General features: G+C 27.5%; 3 protein-coding genes across 6 annotated transcripts; all 3 read right to left on the minus strand.

The window, feature by feature from the left end:
* Positions 1-1108: 1108 nt before the first annotated feature.
* On the minus strand, positions 1109-1772 carry LOC111615315 (dnaJ homolog subfamily B member 6-like). 2 transcript variants are annotated; one of them, XM_023356738.1, is made up of 3 exons: positions 1726-1772; positions 1382-1655; positions 1109-1313 (listed from the first exon to the last, which is right to left on the minus strand). In XM_023356738.1, exons 1-3 carry the CDS (start codon positions 1757-1759, stop codon positions 1292-1294), a joined length of 330 nt encoding a protein of 109 aa, XP_023212506.1. In that variant the 5' UTR covers positions 1760-1772; the 3' UTR covers positions 1109-1291. The 2 variants fall into 2 exon arrangements, with proteins under 2 accessions (XP_023212506.1, XP_023212507.1); XM_023356739.1 differs by having other exon boundaries at positions 1382-1652; positions 1726-1768.
* A 193-nt stretch (positions 1773-1965) lies between these two features.
* On the minus strand, positions 1966-9019 carry LOC111615316 (Down syndrome cell adhesion molecule-like protein Dscam2). The gene is made up of 8 exons (XM_023356741.1): positions 8686-9019; positions 3851-4135; positions 3650-3769; positions 2965-3135; positions 2689-2830; positions 2450-2598; positions 2246-2371; positions 1966-2147 (listed from the first exon to the last, which is right to left on the minus strand). Exons 1-8 carry the CDS (start codon positions 8768-8770, stop codon positions 1966-1968), a joined length of 1260 nt encoding a protein of 419 aa, XP_023212509.1. The 5' UTR covers positions 8771-9019.
* A 579-nt stretch (positions 9020-9598) lies between these two features.
* Positions 9599-19308, minus strand: LOC111615317 (Down syndrome cell adhesion molecule-like protein Dscam2). 3 transcript variants are annotated; one of them, XM_023356744.1, is made up of 14 exons: positions 19028-19308; positions 18835-18954; positions 16298-16468; positions 16028-16169; positions 15781-15929; positions 15573-15698; positions 15343-15507; positions 13957-14027; positions 13616-13862; positions 13441-13539; positions 13169-13357; positions 10215-10349; positions 9869-10139; positions 9599-9800 (listed from the first exon to the last, which is right to left on the minus strand). In XM_023356744.1, exons 1-14 carry the CDS (start codon positions 19245-19247, stop codon positions 9779-9781), a joined length of 2127 nt encoding a protein of 708 aa, XP_023212512.1. In that variant the 5' UTR covers positions 19248-19308; the 3' UTR covers positions 9599-9778. The 3 variants fall into 3 exon arrangements, with proteins under 3 accessions (XP_023212512.1, XP_023212510.1, XP_023212511.1); XM_023356742.1 differs by having other exon boundaries at positions 9869-10142; XM_023356743.1 differs by lacking the exon at positions 10215-10349 and adding an exon at positions 12307-12441 and having other exon boundaries at positions 9869-10142.
* Positions 19309-19582: the final 274 nt, after the last annotated feature.

Consider the following 19582-nt stretch of genomic DNA (forward strand, 5'->3'; position numbering starts at 1 on the left):
ATCAACTACAAAATTTATTTCTGTATAAATTGCTAAAACAAAACGAAAAGCTTTCACATTAGCGAAGATAAATTAAAATTGATAAATTTAGTATATTACTTTTCGCTTTGTAATCAATGATCGTTTCCGACCTATTGCAGGAAGACAAGATGGCGACCGATAGCAGAATAAAGAACAAACTTATTACTTACCTTCCATGACAATGGGATAAATAAGATGACAAATCCATAAATATAAACACCAAACTAGTAAATTGCGATTCTGATGTATTTCCATAGCAAATTATAAGCAGATATCAGTGCAATAGTTTTGAAATCACAATGAGTAGATGCAGTCCTTGCATAGCTCGGCTCTGTTGCAGTGAAGCCACACTTCCATTCTCGTTAAAACCTACATGGCCCGGTAAAAAATGTCTACGTGAGAAGATATCCAGTAAATATTAGTCCTATTTAATTATTAAGTTTCTAAAGTCTCGCCTTGACAAATATAAAGAACTACGTTAACTTTTTATATGAATCTAGATTTTTAGGTGGATGAACCCATTCCAAACAATACTAAACAATGTTGAGTAGAGCGACACATAGTGGTAAAATATGGCATTTTAGTTATAAAATATTAGCAATTGATTAATTAAAAAATTCAGTTTATAAATCCATTTAACAAGATTTTATAATTATTATAACATTAAAATTTATTGTATTTCATTAAAATTAAACGTGCGTACAATGATTATTAATAAATTAACATTAATACTTAATATTGGGAATTTTACTCTAAATATTTTTCGTAATAAATAAAATACAAATATAAACTTTTACTTACTCTGATAAAATCATAGTTTAATTATATCTATGAATCATGAGCTGTAAATTAAAAATAAAATCATTATTTTAATTTTTTTTAATAAATATTAAATATCACAACTTAAAACAGAACTTACCTGCATGCTTCACACATATAATAATAAACTATATTACTTTTAAAATTTAATGACAAAGTAACAATCACTCACGAAGCCATTAAGGTATTCAATTAAGATAAAATAAAAAACAATGAAATATTAATAATGAATAAAAATGTTTTATTTTCATAAAAACAAATACGGTCTAAGAAGTTCAATACAGAATGCAAACTTTTAACAAATCACACAATTCTTCTAATCATATAATCTACAGAAACATTTAACAGTTTTCATGTTGTAGATTTTATTGGACATATCTTAAGTTATAAAAGTTTGCGTGTTTTTGGAAACTGTTGAATGCTCATAAAAATCTTCAAAAGTTTGAATGATTTACAAAGTTGTTTTGCGGTTCCTATAATAAAGAATTATTCTAAATGGAAAATAAGTGAACAATATAAATTTAAAATATTTATAACTTACATGGCATTGGCACCTAAGAAATTCTTCATTTCTTCCACCACACTATCGTATCTAGGATCATCATATTCCGCTTCACTTCCATATGTATGAAGAGCGGAGTAAGTAGATTGATTCTGTACAGGAGTGGATGCCGGAATGGGAACAGGAGGAGGAGCAGGAGTAGGAGCTGGAACTGGAGCACGTGGTAAGGAACGAACCATTCCCGTCGTTACTAAATCGGGTCTTTGAGTTGGAGTGGCTGCTGTATAAGTAAAGCCGCGTGCCTCGACGCCTTCTGGTGCATAAAGACCAGTTTATGAATAATAATGGAAAAATCAATAAAAATATTTAAGAATAAAACAAACCTGGTTCTAAAAACGGCCTGTCTAATTTGTGCATGCAGCAGCAGGATACCAAANTAATACAATTAATTTATTATTTCCACTCAAAAAATCACAGAGAAAATTGCTTTTGCGAATTAAGATATAAATTTTATATCTTAAATTTTATAAATTTTATATAAATTTTATATTGCAAATATTAAAGAATGACATTCATTAGATAAATTAATGAATTTTAGTGTTAAAATTTCGGAAAAGTTATTGCTAATGTTGAGAGTTACCTTCTTCGGAAGTAATGGCTTCAATGATTTTTGATGGTTTGCTACTTCCAACTTCGTTGATAGCAACAACTTGAAATTGATATTTCGTGTATGGCTTCAAACGAAGGACAATGACTGACATTTGAGATCCATCAATTTTTAGTTCTAAGGGATTATCCTTACCTTCTAAGAAAAAAAAAATACTAGTAACATTAACAATAACATTCGTAGTGAATATAACTAAATATAAATCAACATTCACAATGAAATTCATTTATTATTACCTTTCTTATAAATACAAATGTATTTTTGAATTACAGTATTCCCATTATAAGGCTGCAACCAACTGAGCCGAACACTTCTACTCCATACTGATTTCACCTTTAATTCTTCAGGTTGGCTGGGTGGCTCTAAAAATTTTATCAAATTCATCCTTAAATATTATTTTTGACATTAAATTATAGTATTATTAATATTAAGGAACACACCAACAATTCCTAGTCTAATTGCCATCTGGCTATGTCCAAATGTGTTATTGGCACTACAGACATACAATCCACTGTCTTCTCTATTAGTAGATTCAATATTTAAGACTGATTTGTAGCTTCTTTCAAAATTCGTGTGTACTATTTGTATCCTGATATTTATTTTAGCAATTCAAAAGCAAATTATTAAAATAGCTTATGGAAATATCTATTTATACACAGTATTAAAAGTTTTTTTTCACCTTTGATTGTCTTCTGGCTTGTTTCCGTCTTTAGTCCAATAAATATTTAATGGTTTATCTCCAGTTATGTTACAAACTAATATAGAATCTTCGCCATTTCTAACCATTTTCTGAACTGACTCTACGTTAACTGTCGGTGGAACTATAAAAATACAGTATACTCTTGAATTACAAAAATTAGATATTAAATATATTATCATATAAATTTTATTATTTTCTTTAAAATATTCTATTTCGATTATATATTTATTTAGTAGACATTCACTACAGTTTTACCTTGAACTTCAATTCTAACAGTCTTTGACAAGTTCTCTCCGACACCATTTCCCACTTCACATGTATAGAATCCTTCATCGTCTTTTCTTGCAGAAACAGTACTCATTGTGCCACTGTCAATAATCTTCCAGTTGCTTTCTGTTACAGGAGATGATTGAGCAATGTTGAATCCTAAACAGATCAATTTTAAAATATCTTATTATCTGTTAATTAGTTTTTCTTATTCTCATCTGTCCATTTATGAAATCATTTTTAATAAATGTACTTATAATAAACCATTTAAAAAATTTTTAGTTTAGAATGTCTTATTCTAATTTTTAATTAGAAATTATATAACAGATATGCAAAAATTAAATATTTTTATATCTATAAAATATCATTTATTGATATAGTTACTGATTAGTATATCTACTTCTTTTAGTATATAAGTTATAATGTTGTTTTTACAGCGTATATATTAAATATACATCAATTGTAATAGGTGTAATTTACGATTTCAGAAGACACTATTTCCTTATGTGTGATATCGATAATAGCGCTTATGCAACAGTTAATTGTTTAACTTTTTAGTTGCCTTATAATATTGAAATTATGTTATGGAAAATATGTTTTTAAAAAGTCAAAATGTGTTAATTATATTAGTCCGTTAATAGAATAATAGAATGATTTAAATTATGTACTTTACCTTTTGTTCTTCTCCATTTAACAGTTGGTGCTGGATAGCCATCAGCTTCGCAATGAAGAACTAATTTGTTTCCGGCTTTAACTGATACGTCATATGGTTGACGAACCCACGCAGGTGGCACTAAATCAGAATTCGTACGTAAATAAATCAATTTAACTTTTTATAATTATAATATCCTTTTTAAACTTTTTAATTCCTCACCTGAAACAAGTAATTTCGTCATTAAATTATCCGATCCAACTTTATTCGTTACTACACAAGTATAATTTCCGCTATCAGCACCTTTAACAGATGCTATGATAAGAGAAGTTGAAAAGTCCCCTTGGCGATGAATTACCAAATGAGAGGATTCTGTCAGTGGTTTACCATTCTTTGACCATTGAAAAGTTAATGGTGGATCGCCTTCACTAATTCCACACGTAGCTATATATCTTTGTCCTTCTTTTAAGCTATTTTCACTAATTTGCGGCACAATTTTCGGAGGAACTATAAAATAATAGATGCAATATGATTTATGTTTAAATTAAACGTATTTATAAAATTTTAAAAAAGTATATAAATAGAATAGCGAATATTTTAAAATATTTTGTATTATTTTATGTTTAAGTTCTTTCAGCAAATAATATCTGTTATTAGGCTTTAGTTATTTTGTCTTAGTCAAAATACATACATAAATTTTCCATTTAATAGTATATTTTTACTATTACTATAATATTTAAATAAAAATGTAAAAAATGTTGTTAAAATCAATATTTTCCAAACTTTTAATATTTGAATAAATTTAATATTTTCAGTATTCGTAACTGACAGATTTACAGTATTATTGTATACTAAATTTAATAGAAAAAATGAAAAGTCTATTAAAGACATATTGGATTTTTAGATTAAAATATTAAGATTGACACAATTTATAATAATTTTTATGCAATGCAAGTGGTTATTTAAAATGATCTTCATAATTTATTTTAATAAATTAACGTAATATTTTTAGTTCAATTCGAAAACGTTAGATTGCAAGATTTGTTAAGACAAATTCACTTCAGAAATTAAAAAGTGTAGATTAATTTAGAAAATAGATACGAAGAGTTAAACACTGATAAGTTTCTATTACAGCTTTTACATAATCCTCAAAGAAAAATTAAAATCTTGATGAACAGACTTTTCTCTATTTTTAAATAAAAAATGCACCCTGCAGATATTACTATCCTTTACTAAAGAATCTGACAAGTTAATCATGAATATAAAAAAAAGAACCAAAACAAAGCATTTCCTTTAGCTTTATTCAAAGTGTGGCTATTTTGTTAACTAAATTTAAATTCCTATCGAAGTAAAAATCAGAATAGATAACATGTTTAAAGGCTGTAAAAAATTCATTATCTGTGTAAGGTGAGTTTACATTTTAATTACCAAAATAAATAGTTTAATCTGCCAAAAATTTACTCAACTTTTCTCAACTTTAAATCCTATTTTTCAATTTCTCACAATTCATGTGTAGATTAAAACACCATATTTCTGTTAGCTAGCTAGGGCTTTTCCACTTTTGAAATCTTAGTCACTTGAAAATTAAACTAATATCATCCTTTATAAGATTGCTCTTTGCTTTTGTTTTTACTTTTTTTAATCTTAAAGACTGAAGAGATTGTTCCCAATAGACTAAGACAAAGAAAAATTTATTTTAAAATGTAAGATGATTATTTCTCTTCTATCTTCGCTTTTTCTTTTTATTTCTCTCTCTACAATAGCGAGCAATTTCTAACTGGATTACAACTCAATGAAAACTGTAGTAAAAATATTACCATCATCAAATAAATAAAAGAATTTTCTTTTTTCTTATATAGCTACATATTTGGCTATTAGTTTAGGACTTATCACACCACGTTTCTTAAGAAACTTGACTTGGACTTTTTTCTTTTTTAATTCCAACTCCAATATGTACATTTCGGGTTATTTCCCCCCTCTTCGGTTGGAGTAATAGACTATATTTAAAACAAAATTGTAAAAGATTTTCTATTAAACAAATTTTTCTTGTAAAATACAATATTGTATTTTGCTAATTTTTTCTTTAATTTTTCCATAAATTGTAATTTTTACCACATTTCTTAAAAAGTAAAAATAACAATTAAATCAATTTTACATTATTCACTTGAATTACATTTTATACAACCATTTTACCGGAAGTTTTTCTGCATAGAAATTTCCGGTAAAATGGCTGTAAAAAATGGTTTATGGAAAAATTGGGAAGAGGGGGAAAATAACCCGAGATGTACATATTGAAGTTGGAATTAAAAAAGAAAAAAGTCCAAGTCAAGTTTCTTAAGAAACGTGGTGTGATATGTCCTAAACTAATAGCCAAATACGTAGCTATATAAGAAATAAAAAGGGACATTCATGATATATTGAAACTGCAATGCAATCGTAGAATGTTCGATATTGCTTGAGTAACCTAGATGTAAAATTAAAAAAAAAATTATAATTAGGCAGTATAGCATTAGGCAAATATGATTTTCTTTACGAAAAAATTTAAGTGATTTAGTAGAATATTTAGTTTTTAAATTTAAAAACTAAACTGTGCAGTAAGTATAATTTAATTGACATTTCATCAAACATTTTTTTAGAATAAATGAATTTTAAGATACATTTTTTGAAATAAACAAAAATGTCTATTTTTCAATTAATTCAGATTTTATCAAAAAGGGGAAAATATTAAACATAACAAAAATAAAAGCTTATATAGCTTATGTAAAAGATAAATCTGAAATAGCAAAAATTTTAATGATAAAATTGAAATAATACAAACGAAATTATCTGCAATAATATAAACAACAGCAAATATATTTTTGTAATTAAAATATGTATAAATAAAATATAAGTTATATTTAATTTGCAATAAAATCTTTACAATGAGCTAAACAATTCTAGAAATTCTTAAAAAATGATATAAATAAATGCCTTATATAGCGTCAACCTTGTAGAGCGCCAATGAATGGTCACGTAAAAGGTCCACCTTCATTAAAGTTCAATTATAGAACCCTTCATTATCTCTAAATTACTAAATGTAGGATTTTACTTTGCAGGAAAATAATGCTATTACCAAATCATGTGACTTTCAAACTCTCATACTTCAAATGTTTGCACAGACCTCATTACTTTAAATAATTTGTAGTGTTTATTCATTATTTTAGTTTAGATTTTTCCCCTTATTAAAAAAAAATTAACAAAATCAAAAATAACGTTTTATTTTTCATCAACATTAATATAAATATTAATAAAAAATACAGTCAAACCAGTATTATTGAAAATATCATTTATAAAATTATCAAAGTAAAAAACGAGTTGACTAGAATTAGTTCTTTATGTTTTCACTTCAGAAATAGATTTTCAGAAAGCATTAAATTCTAAATTATATTTAGAATTTAATGCTTTACTAAATACATTTTAATTCTTATAGTTTTTATATAATTTAAAATAACTGATAAAGATGAATGCTATTATAAAATTTAGTGTGTTATCGCTATCAAATTCACAAGTTCCTTAAGTAAAAGCTAATTAAGCAGTTGTACGAATGTTAGATATTTCTGGTTTTTGTTATTTTCTCTTAGATATTTACAAAATTTAACTAAATTTATGTATATATTTGATATTTATTTCGTTTCTACGTTAAAGTAAGCGTTAATTTTTCTTATTTATTTAATGTATGGAGGACTTAACACAACTAAACAATTTAAGATAAAATTAGGTCAGCTGAAAAAAAATCTGAAAAATTATGTTTTTTAAAGAGCATTTTAGATATACAGTAGTATTTTATTTAGGCACAGAAATGACTGCCTAGAAACAAATGCAAATTAATAACTAAATTTAGCTATTAATAAAACTGAATTCATAATTTATAAAGTTTTGCTTTCAACTAAAGAAAAATCATTAAATGAAAAGAAAACGAATGAATAACAGTCCTTTAATTTAATCAACATAAATATATTTACTACAAATTTAAGTAATATATTTACAGCAATAATTATATTCTTATTATCATTACATAAAATTGTATATCACATATTCGTAATTATTATTGTCATATCAATTTTAAACCCAATAAAATTATAAATATTTAATTACAGTATAAGTGTTAAAAAATCATCATCAAAGTATATCGAAGTAGTATAATAAATTATTAAAATACATTAAGAAAAAGGTTAAAAAATAATACTTTAAGTTTATTATAAATGCATTTTAATAATTAATTTTTAAAATAATTATTATTTAAATTATATAAACATTTGTTTAATAGTGTTCAATAGTGTGTATAACACTGAATTATCAGTGCTAAATTAAGCATTTGTTCTTTGTAATATAAAATTTGTTTAAATGAATAAAATTTATTTTAAAATAATAACAAACATATTATAGAAGGACCTCGATTTAACGAATAAATTATTTCTGTCCTAAACGAAAAATTTAGTAACTTTTCTTTTTATTCTCGAATAGAGCATGCTAAACAGTTGGATCAATGAGTCAGCAGGAGGAAAGTGTTTATCACGTTTGATTAAAATAAACTTTGGTTTCTATTGTAAATTTATATTTAAATTTTTAACAAATATGTTAGTGACTTGTATAAATTGCTCAAATTACAGTACTTTACAATAACATTTTAATACATCCGGTACAGTGTAAGTTCGTTACTATTATACATTGTTTAAAATATATACAATTTAATGAACTTGCCAACATCGGATATCCATTCAGTCCGTTAAATTAAGGTCCTATTGTACTTCACTTTTTGTATTGTACTTATAAATATTTACAGTAAATAAATTTCCCAAATTAACAAAATTATTAAACACTTTTATTCATTATATTAAATATTAAAACCAAACGAATCACAACTCTAAAAATGATAGATGTTTTATATAAAAATCAAATAAATATTAGTTAATTTTAACGGATTATTTTTCACCTTATTATCAATGATCATTTCCAATCTTTTGTAGGAAGCCAAGATGGCGACCGATAGTAGAATAAAGAACAAACTTATTACTTACCTTCCATGATAATGGGATAAATAAGATGACAATTCCATAAATATAAACACCAAACTAGTAAATTGCGATTCAGATGTATTTCCATAGCAAATTATAAGCAGATATCGGTGCAATAGTTATGAAATCACAATGAGTAGCTGCAGTTCTTGCATAGCTCGGCTCTGTTGCAGTGAAGCCACACTTCCGTTCTCGTTAAAACCTACATGGCCCGGTAAAAAATGTCTACGTGAGAAGATATCCAGAAAATACCAGTCCTATTAAATTATGAAATTCCTATTATTCTTGTTTGGACAAAAATAAAAAAAAACTACGTTAACGTTTTACTTGAATCTAGATTTTTAGATGGATAAATTCATTCCGAATAATACTAAACAATGTTGAGTAGAGCGACACATAGTGGTAAAATATGGCATTTTAGTTATACAATAATAAAACTTAATAACAAAATTCATTTTCAAAAATTTATTTAATAATACCTTATCATTGTAAAAATAATTGTTTTTAACTTGTGTTTACATTGAAATAATTAATAATAAATTTTAAAAATAATAATATCTGAGTGCCAGATATTATTATTTTCAAATATAAAACGTAAAAAAATATTTACTTACATCATGTGAGGACAGCATTAAAATAATATTGTGAAGAGATAATATTTTTCAAAATTTAGCTATTAATTAAAAATAAAACAGTTATTCAAATTTTAGTAAAGATTCTAAAATAATAATATTCAAAGACTCACCTGAAATCTTCAGATTTATTAATGTGTAATTTCAAAATTCTAAAAATTAACTATAGGGTATATAAATTATAAAGAAAGATAGTCAGTATACAGTTGAAATAAAATAAGGCAAAGAACAAATATTAATAATGAATAAAAATGTTTTATTTTCATAAAAACAAATACGGTCTAAGAAGTTCAATACAGAATGCAAACTTTTAACAAATCACACAATTCTTCTAATCATATAATCTACAGAAACATTTAACAGTTTTCATGTTGTGGATTGTAATTGGACATATTTTAAGATATAAAAGCCTTCCTTCAGAAACTTTTAAATGCACATAAAAATCTCCAAAAGTTTCGAATGATTTACAAAGTAGTTTTGCGATTCCTGTAAAAAAGAATTATTCTAAATGGAAAATAAGAGAACAACATAAATTTAAAATATTTATAACTCACATGGCATTGGCACCTAAGAAATTCTTCATTTCTTCCACCACACTATCGTATCTAGGATCATCATATTCCGCTTCACTTCCATATGTATGAAGAGCGGAGTAAGTAGATTGATTCTGTACAGGAGTGGATGCCGGAATGGGAACAGGAGGAGGAGCAGGAGTAGGAGCTGGAACTGGAGCACGTGGTAAGGAACGAACCATTCCCGTCGTTACTAAATCGGGTCTTTGAGTTGGAGTGGCTGCTGTATAAGTAAAGCCGCGTGCCTCGACGCCTTCTGGTGCATAAAGACCAGTTTATGAATAATAATGCAAAAAAATCAATAAAAATATTTAAGAATAAAACAAACCTGGTTCTAAAAACGGCCTGTCTAATTTGTGCATGCAACAGCAGGATACCAAAGGAAGAATTATAATTATTACCAATGAGACGACGACAGGTAGTGTAAAGGAAAGTTGTTGATAAAGTGGTTCGTCATTAGCTTCTGGAATAGTAAGAAATTGCTTTCATAATTAATTTCTATCAGAATTTTATAGCTTTTGCTTGTAAACAATAGAATGTTATAATTTTATTTATAAATATTATTTTTTGTTTCAGGTTTTAATAATAATGACATTTATATTTTGTAATATAATAGAGTATAACAGTAATTTTGATCAAATTGTTTATTTAACGAATAGTTTGTAGTGTCAACTCTTTATGGGCATCTATTAATATACATAATTTATTAATAACGTTATGATTAAGTCAGAATGTTGTTTTTATCTTTATATTATAACAGTTACTATTATGTTTACATTGTTCTAAGTCTTGATGTAATTACTTCATATATAAGTAAAAAAAACTCTGATATTTTCATTTGAAATTTTATGTTAATATTTAAAAACGTGCAATTATTATTTTACTTTATTGAAACCGTGTTGGCGATTATTTTTGTCGTTTTTGAACACTGTATAGTTCATACACACAACACAAGGCAATCTTCATTGTAAATTTATTAAATTTTTAGTTGACTAAAAATTGAATAAACTTTTCAAAATTAAATTAGATTGTGTATTGATTATAAATGAATATAATTTAGACATTTTGACAGAACAAGAACTTTCTGAAATGGAAATGGCAATAAGATTTCTCTTTTTGTGAATTTACGGTATTAACATCAATAGTTTCCCTTATATAATTTCCCTTATTTTAGTTTTCCTCTTTATATATATATTATATATATAAGGAGGAGAAGGACGCAAAAAAGCTTATGCCAAAACTTTATTGATGCAGGAAAATGTTTCGAAATTATAAGAATATTAGTTAAATTTGTCAAATTGAGGAAATATTGTTTATTATAATTAATTTCTATACCATAAGATTTCCTTTCGTCCATTAAAGATGCCATTCAAGTCAAGAATTTCATTGCACAAACACTTAATTAAATGTAGTTTACTATAGAATATTCAATAATCCTTTCATCATGACGTGTTAGAAAATTACTGTGAGTAATAATTTCCTACAATAGTCTACATTTTAATTGTAACTCTTTTCTCAACAAAATATTCCTAACTTTCTATCATTTGTTCATAAACTGTTAATTTAGAAAATTCGCTTCTAAATATTCATGTCACATTATATGCATTTTCTGTAAGTATAATAAATGATATTTTACTTATCATTATGTAACCGGTTCAAACACCATTATTCTCTAGGAATTATCACATCCACAGGCTCCAAAAATGCTAGCCAATGATAATTTCTAGAGAATAAAGGTGTTTGAACCGGTTACATATTGATATTTAAAAAAACAGAATAGAAGAGGAAAGATAAATTATAGACACAGTATTTTACTTACAAATTACGTGGATTTGTATTGTTACTCGTATTTGTTACTATCTTTTCTTAGTACAGTCGACCCCCCTATAATTACGGTCCCTATAATTACGATTCCTATAAAACTACGAAAAAATATACGTATTTTGGAAATGTTGAGTCGGATTAGTGTAGAATCGATTAATTTTATGGAAGAAAACCTTTCAATCAGCCGTAGTCCGTAAACTTGACACGTGTCGGGCTGTGATTGGAACGACTTGTAAGAAATCGGATNTTACATGGCATTGGCACCTAAGAAATTCTTCATTTCTTCCACCACACTATCGTATCTAGGATCATCATATTCCGCTTCACTTCCATATGTATGAAGAGCGGAGTAAGTAGATTGATTCTGTACAGGAGTGGATGCCGGAATGGGAATAGGAGGAGGAGCAGGAGTAGGAGATGGAACTGGAGCACGTGGTAAGGAACGAACCATTCCCGTCGTTACTAAATCGGGTCTTTGAGTTGGAGTGGCTGCTGTATAAGTAAAGCCGCGTGCCTCGACACCTTCTAGTGCATAAAGACCAGTTTGTGAATAATAATGGAAAAATCAATAAAAAATATTTAAGAATAAAACAAACCTGGTTCTAAAAACGGCCTGTCTAACTTGTGCATGCAGCAGCAGGATACCAGAGGAAGAATTATAATTATTACCAATGAAACGACGACAGGTAGTGTAAAGGAAAGTTGTTGATAAAGTGGTTCGTCATCTGCTTCTGTAAAAATAAACAGTTTCTTGTAAAATTAACATTTAAAATCATGTTAAAAATTAGTCTCTTACTCTAATTATTATGAGTAGGAATAATATTTTAAATTCTAGGATATATAAATACATAACTTCAATTACAAAAAATCCAATTACAATTAAAATATATCAATATTTTACCCTTGAAATGAATGGATGGTGCTGTATGTTGTGCATTTCAATTAATTTATGCACTATTATATCTTGAATTCTTAAGTATTTTTGAAGTTAAATTATTTTTCTATTACACCAAGTCAATGGTGTTCATAATTCCAAGCCAATGAGAGATTTTTGCTTAGGATTTATTTCTCCAGCTTCGTTTAAAAATAAAAACCAGAATTTTTCTATTTTCTAACGATATATTATTTGTAAGGAAAATAAACAGAATTACTATTTTTGTTAAACTTTAGTTGTGTTAATTGGAAAAAGAAAAAAACATAAAAAATTTAACTTCTGAATTTTGATTTACGTTTTAACAGAAATTTAAGTGAAATGTAGTTAATTTATTAATTTGGGCTGATTCAAAATAAGACACACTTTTCAAACATCTGTCATTATCTTAAGTAGAAGTAGTATAATAGAGAAAAGCGTTTTAATTACGCTTACAGTTAATGTTAACTCTAGCTGAATTATAAGAAATAGCATTCATTGTAAAAAATATAAAAATGGAAAAATATACAATTTAAATATTTTCTTACTTTTATTTGCTGTAAGAAAGCTGAGTACTTCAGTGGGTCCACTGTCTCCATATTCGTTCTTCGCTGTTAAATACATTTGATATTGAACTCCACTGACCAATCCTCCGATAGTATAATTATTATTTGGAGACAATGGCAATCGAACCATTTGCCACTGTCCATTAGTAGGTTTTACGTGAGCAACATAACCTATTAAGAAAGATTTAAAATTCACAAAATTAATAATGGATTATAAAGCACAAAAAGTATTTAAACAAATCAAAATGAAATACCAGTTAGAGGAGTGTTTCTCTTCGAAGACCATAAAATTCTCATAGTCACTGAATTTGGATCAGTTGACAAAATTGATATCCGCGGTGTTGGAGGAGATTCTTAAAAAATGATAAAGTTTAATTAAAACTGATAAAATTCGTTATATTTAATTTTTATTATTAAATTTTCTTTTACCAACGTAAGATGTCGTTAACAGTATCGGTTCCGAAGGTGGACCTAATCCAGCCCTGTTGTAAGCGATAACAATCACAGTGTAAGTCGAAGTCTTCTGCAGATCGTTTAATACAGTTTTTTGAATTTCTGCTTTGTGATTAATTTTCACATTTTTGTATGAGTAAGATATTTGTGACCCTTGGCTAGTTTTCTTATATCCGATATAAAATCCCAATAATGGGCCATTCCATTGATGCTTTGGAGGAGACTATTTTTAAAATAATCATTGAATTTTCCAATTTTAAACATCAAACTAAATATTTGATACAAGAAATTAAAATTTCATAAATCTAAATAATTACCTTCCAAGTTAAAACAGCTGAAGCGGTTGATTTTTCACTTACTTGAAGATCAAAAGCAGGAGATGCAGGTTCTATGATAATAAACGTTTATGTTAGTGACATTTCAAACTAAGCAGACAGCTTATATCTTTTTCCAATAGATTTTATTAAAAGTACATTATGGAATAAGTAAATGACTATTTGAAAATAACCAGTTTATTTATTACTATTAAAAATTTCTTTTGAAAACTTTAAGTTATCGATTAATTCCGAATTTATATCTTAAATATGTAATAGTAAAAGAGCTTCTTATAGAGCGCCATCGAAGCTCTCCAGGGAGAAAGGAAAAATTGTGTTATTGGCACTTTAAATTCTTAATAGGCAGAAAATTGATATTGAAATTTTATCACAGGTTTTCATTTTTTCAATCATTTTGATCAATTCTGACATTCCAGGACCCCCCAAAAATTAAAAAAAAATTAGAAAATTCTCTTTGACATATGCGTAAGTATGGTGGTTACCAATTTTGCAACATATTTTAGGATTGGCTGAACTAAAAATTTTGAAACTTGGCAAGGTTATTTCTACATTGATGCTATTAAATTTTAGATCAAGAAGGTGGGGAGATACAAAACGATTAAGTGTCATATCTTGAGTAGGTTCAGACTTAATGACAATTTTATTCATTACAGTTTGTATTTACAGTTTTAAAAAATTCATCTCTATTTTCAAAAATAATGCTTTGTCATTTTAATAATAATTAATAATATAAAATGACTTTTAAATAAAATCTCATAAAAGATGGCGTCACCACAATTTTAACTTTAAGCCATACTCAAGAATATTTAGTTTAAAAAACATTTAATTTGAATAGCAGAGAAGTTCCTCATAAATCAACAAAATTACTACTCCTTTTTAGTTTTTATTGGGCTGCAATTTGAAAAAAATTGTAGATTTATAAATTCCCATTGTCGTCCATCTGTCCGTCTTTCCTTAATCTCAAGAACGGTGTTAGATAGATGAAACTCAAGACTAGATATGGAAAGCTTAAGGGCAAGAAGCCCGATTAACTATACAAACGTCCTATGCAAACCGGAAGTCACGTTATTTCAATTCAAAAATTTCCCCTGAAAGGAGTTAGATAGCCAGCACGACTCCATTGTAAAAGTATGATGTACAGTACAGGAGCAAGACGCTACTAATTTGACGGGGAGGCATATATTTTAAATTAAATAAATTATTATTATTTGAATTTTATATCTTAGTATAATTAAAAATCATTTAACTACCTGATCACTTAATTAATTAATTAATCAACTCCTGAGTGCCAGGAGAATCGCTTGCAAGATCTTGTCAGTTGATTTAAATATGCACGTTTTGAAAATTAATATTAAAACTATCTGATACCTTCTTCAGAAGTAATGGCGACAACTATTTCTGAAGGTTTGCTACTTCCAACTTCGTTGACGGCAATAACTTGAAATTGGTATTTTGTATACGGTTTTAAACGAAGTACAATGATTGACATTTGAGATCCATCAACTTTTAGTTCAACAGGTCTGCTTTTGTCTTCTAAAAAATAAATTCTTTTTAATAATTAATATTTAATAGTTATTATAAATTAATCTATTAAATACCTTTTTTATAAATACAAATGTATTTTTGAATTACAGTATTTCCATTATAAGGCTGCAACCAACTCAGCCGAACACTTCTACTCCATATTGTTTTCACTTTTAACTCTTCAGGCTGGCTGGGTGGCTCTGAAAATTCGTCAAAACTCATTTTCTATATTACTTTAATATTATAAATCTAAATATTCATTACTAATATTAAGGAGCTTACCAACAATTCCTAGTCTAATTGCCATCTGGCTATGTCCAAATGTGTTATTGGCACTACAAACATACAATCCACTGTCTTCTCTATTAGTAGATTCAATATTTAAGACTGATTTGTAGCTTCTTTCAAAATTCGTGTGCACTATTTGTATCCTGTTAAATTATTTTATCTGATTTTTATATCATTTAAAACATGAATTGTTAAAATAAATTTTAAATATTTATATATGTGTTAATAATTTATTTGTTACCTTTGATTATCGTCCGGTTTCTTTCCATCTTTAGTCCAATAAATATTTAGCGGTTTATCTCCAGTTATGTTACAAACTAATATAGAATCTTCACCATTTCTTGTCATTTTCTGAACTGATTCTACATTAACTGTAGGAGGTACTATAAAAATACATACATCTTGCTCTAATTTTATTATAGGTTAAGTCGAAAATCGTATAAATAAAGAAGTACTAATTTAATTATATTTATTTTGATTTTTATATTTCTGATATAATTTAATTAATTACCTTGAACTTCAACTCTGACTGTTTTGGATAAGTTTTCTCCAATGCCATTACTCACTTCACATGTATAAAATCCTTCATCATCTTTTTTTGCAGCGACAGTAGACATTGTACCACTTTCAATAATTTTCCAATGGTTTTCTGTCACAGGAGATGATTGAGCAATACTGAACCCTAAAAAAATCATTTATTATATCTTCAGTAATATATAAGTTATTTTTCAATTTATATTCATGCATATATAAATATTTGACGATTCAAAATTATTAGTATTAAAATTTTTTAAACTTAACTCATTTATTACTTTTATACATGTAAATTAGTGATATTTAATTAAAACATAATAATAAATGAGTATAAAGGAATAATTAACCAAAGACTTTTTCGTGAGTAACCAAAATTAATGTTATAATATTACTATTGTCATTAAACGACAATTTAAAAATAATAAGAATATTTAAAATTTAAAAAAATGCTAAAACTTCTAGCAATGTTTGGACACCATCCTGATACATATATACACACACACATATATAACTTATTAATACGTAATTAATGGGAATTCTATTCTGTATACAGTAGAAACTCGAATTAATGTTTTTCGAGGAACCAGTGAAAAATATATACGTTAAATCAAGGAATACTAAAATCCAAACGTGCCAGAACATACAAATACAGTAAATGTGTATGGGCATTCCGAATAAAAATTGGAAAACATATATTATTACTATAAACGCTTTCATGAAAGCCTTTACTTCATACAATGTAATGAGGATATGATGGGTATTCATCACTGCAGTTTCTAAGTTTGTAACTTAAAAAAACACATCTTCGTCAATATTATCACCGCTGTTGTGCGTTAAGTACTGTCTTTCCTTTTGCGTTTTATACTTGTACCCGTAATGTTTGTAGCTGCACAGGAATATCTTATGTGACCGCAAAATTTATAGTGAACTTCAAAAACTAATCGTATTATTCTACTTGCTAAACAAATCCATGCGTTAAATAGCAAAAATACATTACGAAAAATCAAAAGAGAATAAATGTGGTAACGTTAATATTGTTTATAAAGATTTGAAGGGACTGGTGAAAAAAACACAAAAATTATATGAGAAGAACGTTAAATAAAGATGATATGTCAAATATGTTCAGCGCAGAATTAACGTGCATCGTGAACTGGATTTGTTCAGGTGGTCTTAGTTTAGGCAGCACTGCACTAAAATGCTACGTGTATATGTGTGTAATTTTTCTTCCTCTAAGATTGTTTTTAACCGTCGGCTTTGATAAATACAAATTATTTTAGTAGTTTAATTATTAAATCTATTAACTACTATGTCTAAAGTCACCGGATCCTCAAGAATATCCATAAACAAAATTCTTGATTTTTAACTTTTGCTAACAAGAATAACACATTCCGGGATCTCCAGGATTGAAGATATTAGAATCATACAGTCTTGGGGTTGCGATCCGTAGTTGTTAAATGTATATGTTACTGTGAAAGACCGAAATTAGAGAATGTCGACACATACAATATGCGTCTGTAAAAGACCGAATATTTGGTTATATTATTATACATTCGAAGAATCGCCGGTGTGTGTCGACAAGCACAGATAAGCTTTGGTGGAGGTCGAAACGACACCCAAAAAAGCCCATGTCGACAGGGAGGCGACAGTATATCGCCAAATTCTACGCCGTTTCCTTCTGCTGAAATTGGTGATATCGTACGAATACAAGTCCCTGATGTCGACCGTGGCCGTACAGATGTCCGAAATGTGTTGGCGGTTGTTGTTGGAATAGAAGACTCCGACTTTTATAAATTAGCAAACAAAAATGGTACCCTCAAGCAGCTTTATACCCGTAATCAGTTCGTAATTTGTAAAGAAAAGTTACTTTCCACAAATGAGATTTCTTCTCAAAAAATATCGCTGAGAGAAGTAGCTGCAGCTAGTTCGAAAAGTGGAGGGCAAGGCTATACACGCTGTCGTTGCAAAAAGAAGTGTTCCACGAATAAATGCAGTTGTAAAAGCAAGGGACTCTTGTGAAATTCAAAGTGCCATAACAGTTTAAGTTGTTGTAATAAATAAGATTAACGAATAACGTTAATCGCATAATTTATGTGTAAATTTATTATTGTATTATTTTTTAAATAAATTTTAGAATGTACTGTTTGGTTTAGGTTTAACAGTTTATTTACATATGCTGTTACTTAAGCTTTCTCCTATTTTGACATATTAAAAAGTTGCATTTTTGTCTTAACGTAATAAAAATATTTTTATTCAACATTCACCATCAGTGCATGCTGAATGTCGACATTTGCCGGTGTAAGTGAGAAATAATGATATTTAGTAAATATTTCGTACATACACAAAACGACTGTGTGAATGCTGACATTCACCGGAGAATGTTAACATTCGCCAGATATCGGTCATTCACAGTAACATATATAAATATTATTTAAATATTCTAAACATAAAATTTACTTATATGCAATGCAATAATAAAATATTATGTGTTTATTATAAATAAGTAACTTAATTCACCTTTTGTTCTTCGCCATTTAACAGTTGGTACTGGATAGCCATCAGCTTCGCAATGAAGAACTAATTTGTTTCCAGCTTTAATGGACACATCGTAAGGCTGACGAATCCATGTAGGAGGTACTGAAATTATAACTCGCAATTGAAATGATTAATGAACTTTTTCATGAACAGTTAATAATTTTCATTATCTTACCTGAAACTAATAATTTCGTCGTTAGACTATCGGATCCTGCTTTGTTTGTTACTAGACATGTATAATTTCCGCCATCTGCACTTTTAACCGAGGCTATGATAAGCGAAGAAGAAAAATCTCCTTGGCGGTGAATTACCCAATGAGAGGATTCTGTCAACGGTTTACCATTCTTTGACCATTGAAAAGTTAATGGTGGATCGCCTTCATTAATGCCGCACATTGCTATATATGTTTGGCCTTCTTTTAAATTGTTTTCACTAATTTGTGGCACAATCTTTGGCGGAACTGTAATAATATATGTATGTATTTTTAATGTTAAGTCGAAGTACGGGTATATTGTGAAATTATAAATAAATAAAAAACATAGTAAAATAATTATCTTAAAAAGCCTAATAATAATTAAAACTGTTTCGAAAAATATGCACAAACTAAAATAAAAATCCTTTGCAAATATGGCTTTAAATTAGTGATTTATAAAAATTTTATCCCTTATGAATCAGTTTTGAAATTTGTCTTATCATTATATTTCTTCTAGTTATATGAAATTATTTTAAT

This window comes from Centruroides sculpturatus, unplaced genomic scaffold (genome assembly GCF_000671375.1).
Source record: "Centruroides sculpturatus isolate CEXI.00-Female unplaced genomic scaffold, Cexi_2.0 scaffold2433, whole genome shotgun sequence".
Lineage (NCBI taxonomy): Eukaryota > Metazoa > Arthropoda > Arachnida > Scorpiones > Buthidae > Centruroides > Centruroides sculpturatus.

Bases quoted from the DNA above. Each gene is read 5' to 3' on its own strand.
- LOC111615315 (XM_023356738.1), bottom strand. From the start codon at position 1,759: ATGCACAAATTAGACAGGCCGTTTTTAGAACCAG. The intron at 1,656-1,725 runs GTTTGTTTTATT...TTTATGCACCAG, and splicing joins CAGGCCGTTTTTAGAACCAG to AAGGCGTCGAGGCACGCGGC. The intron at 1,314-1,381 runs GTAAGTTATAAA...TCTTTATTATAG, and splicing joins TTCTTAGGTGCCAATGCCAT to GAACCGCAAAACAACTTTGT.
- LOC111615317 (XM_023356742.1), bottom strand. From the start codon at position 19,247: ATGTGCGGCATTAATGAAGGCGATCCACCATTAACTTTTCAATGGTCA. The intron at 16,469-18,834 runs GTGAATTAAGTT...TGATTTTTTTAG, and splicing joins TAAATGGCGAAGAACAAAAG to GGTTCAGTATTGCTCAATCA. The intron at 13,540-13,615 runs GTAAAAGAAAAT...TCATTTTTTAAG, and splicing joins GTTAACGACATCTTACGTTG to AATCTCCTCCAACACCGCGG.
- LOC111615316 (XM_023356741.1), bottom strand. From the start codon at position 8,770: ATGGAAATACATCTGAATCGCAATTTACTAGTTTGGTGTTTATATTTA. The intron at 3,770-3,850 runs GTGAGGAATTAA...ATTCTGATTTAG, and splicing joins GACGAAATTACTTGTTTCAG to TGCCACCTGCGTGGGTTCGT. The intron at 2,599-2,688 runs GTGAAAAAAAAC...AATAAATATCAG, and splicing joins AAGCCAGAAGACAATCAAAG to GATACAAATAGTACACACGA.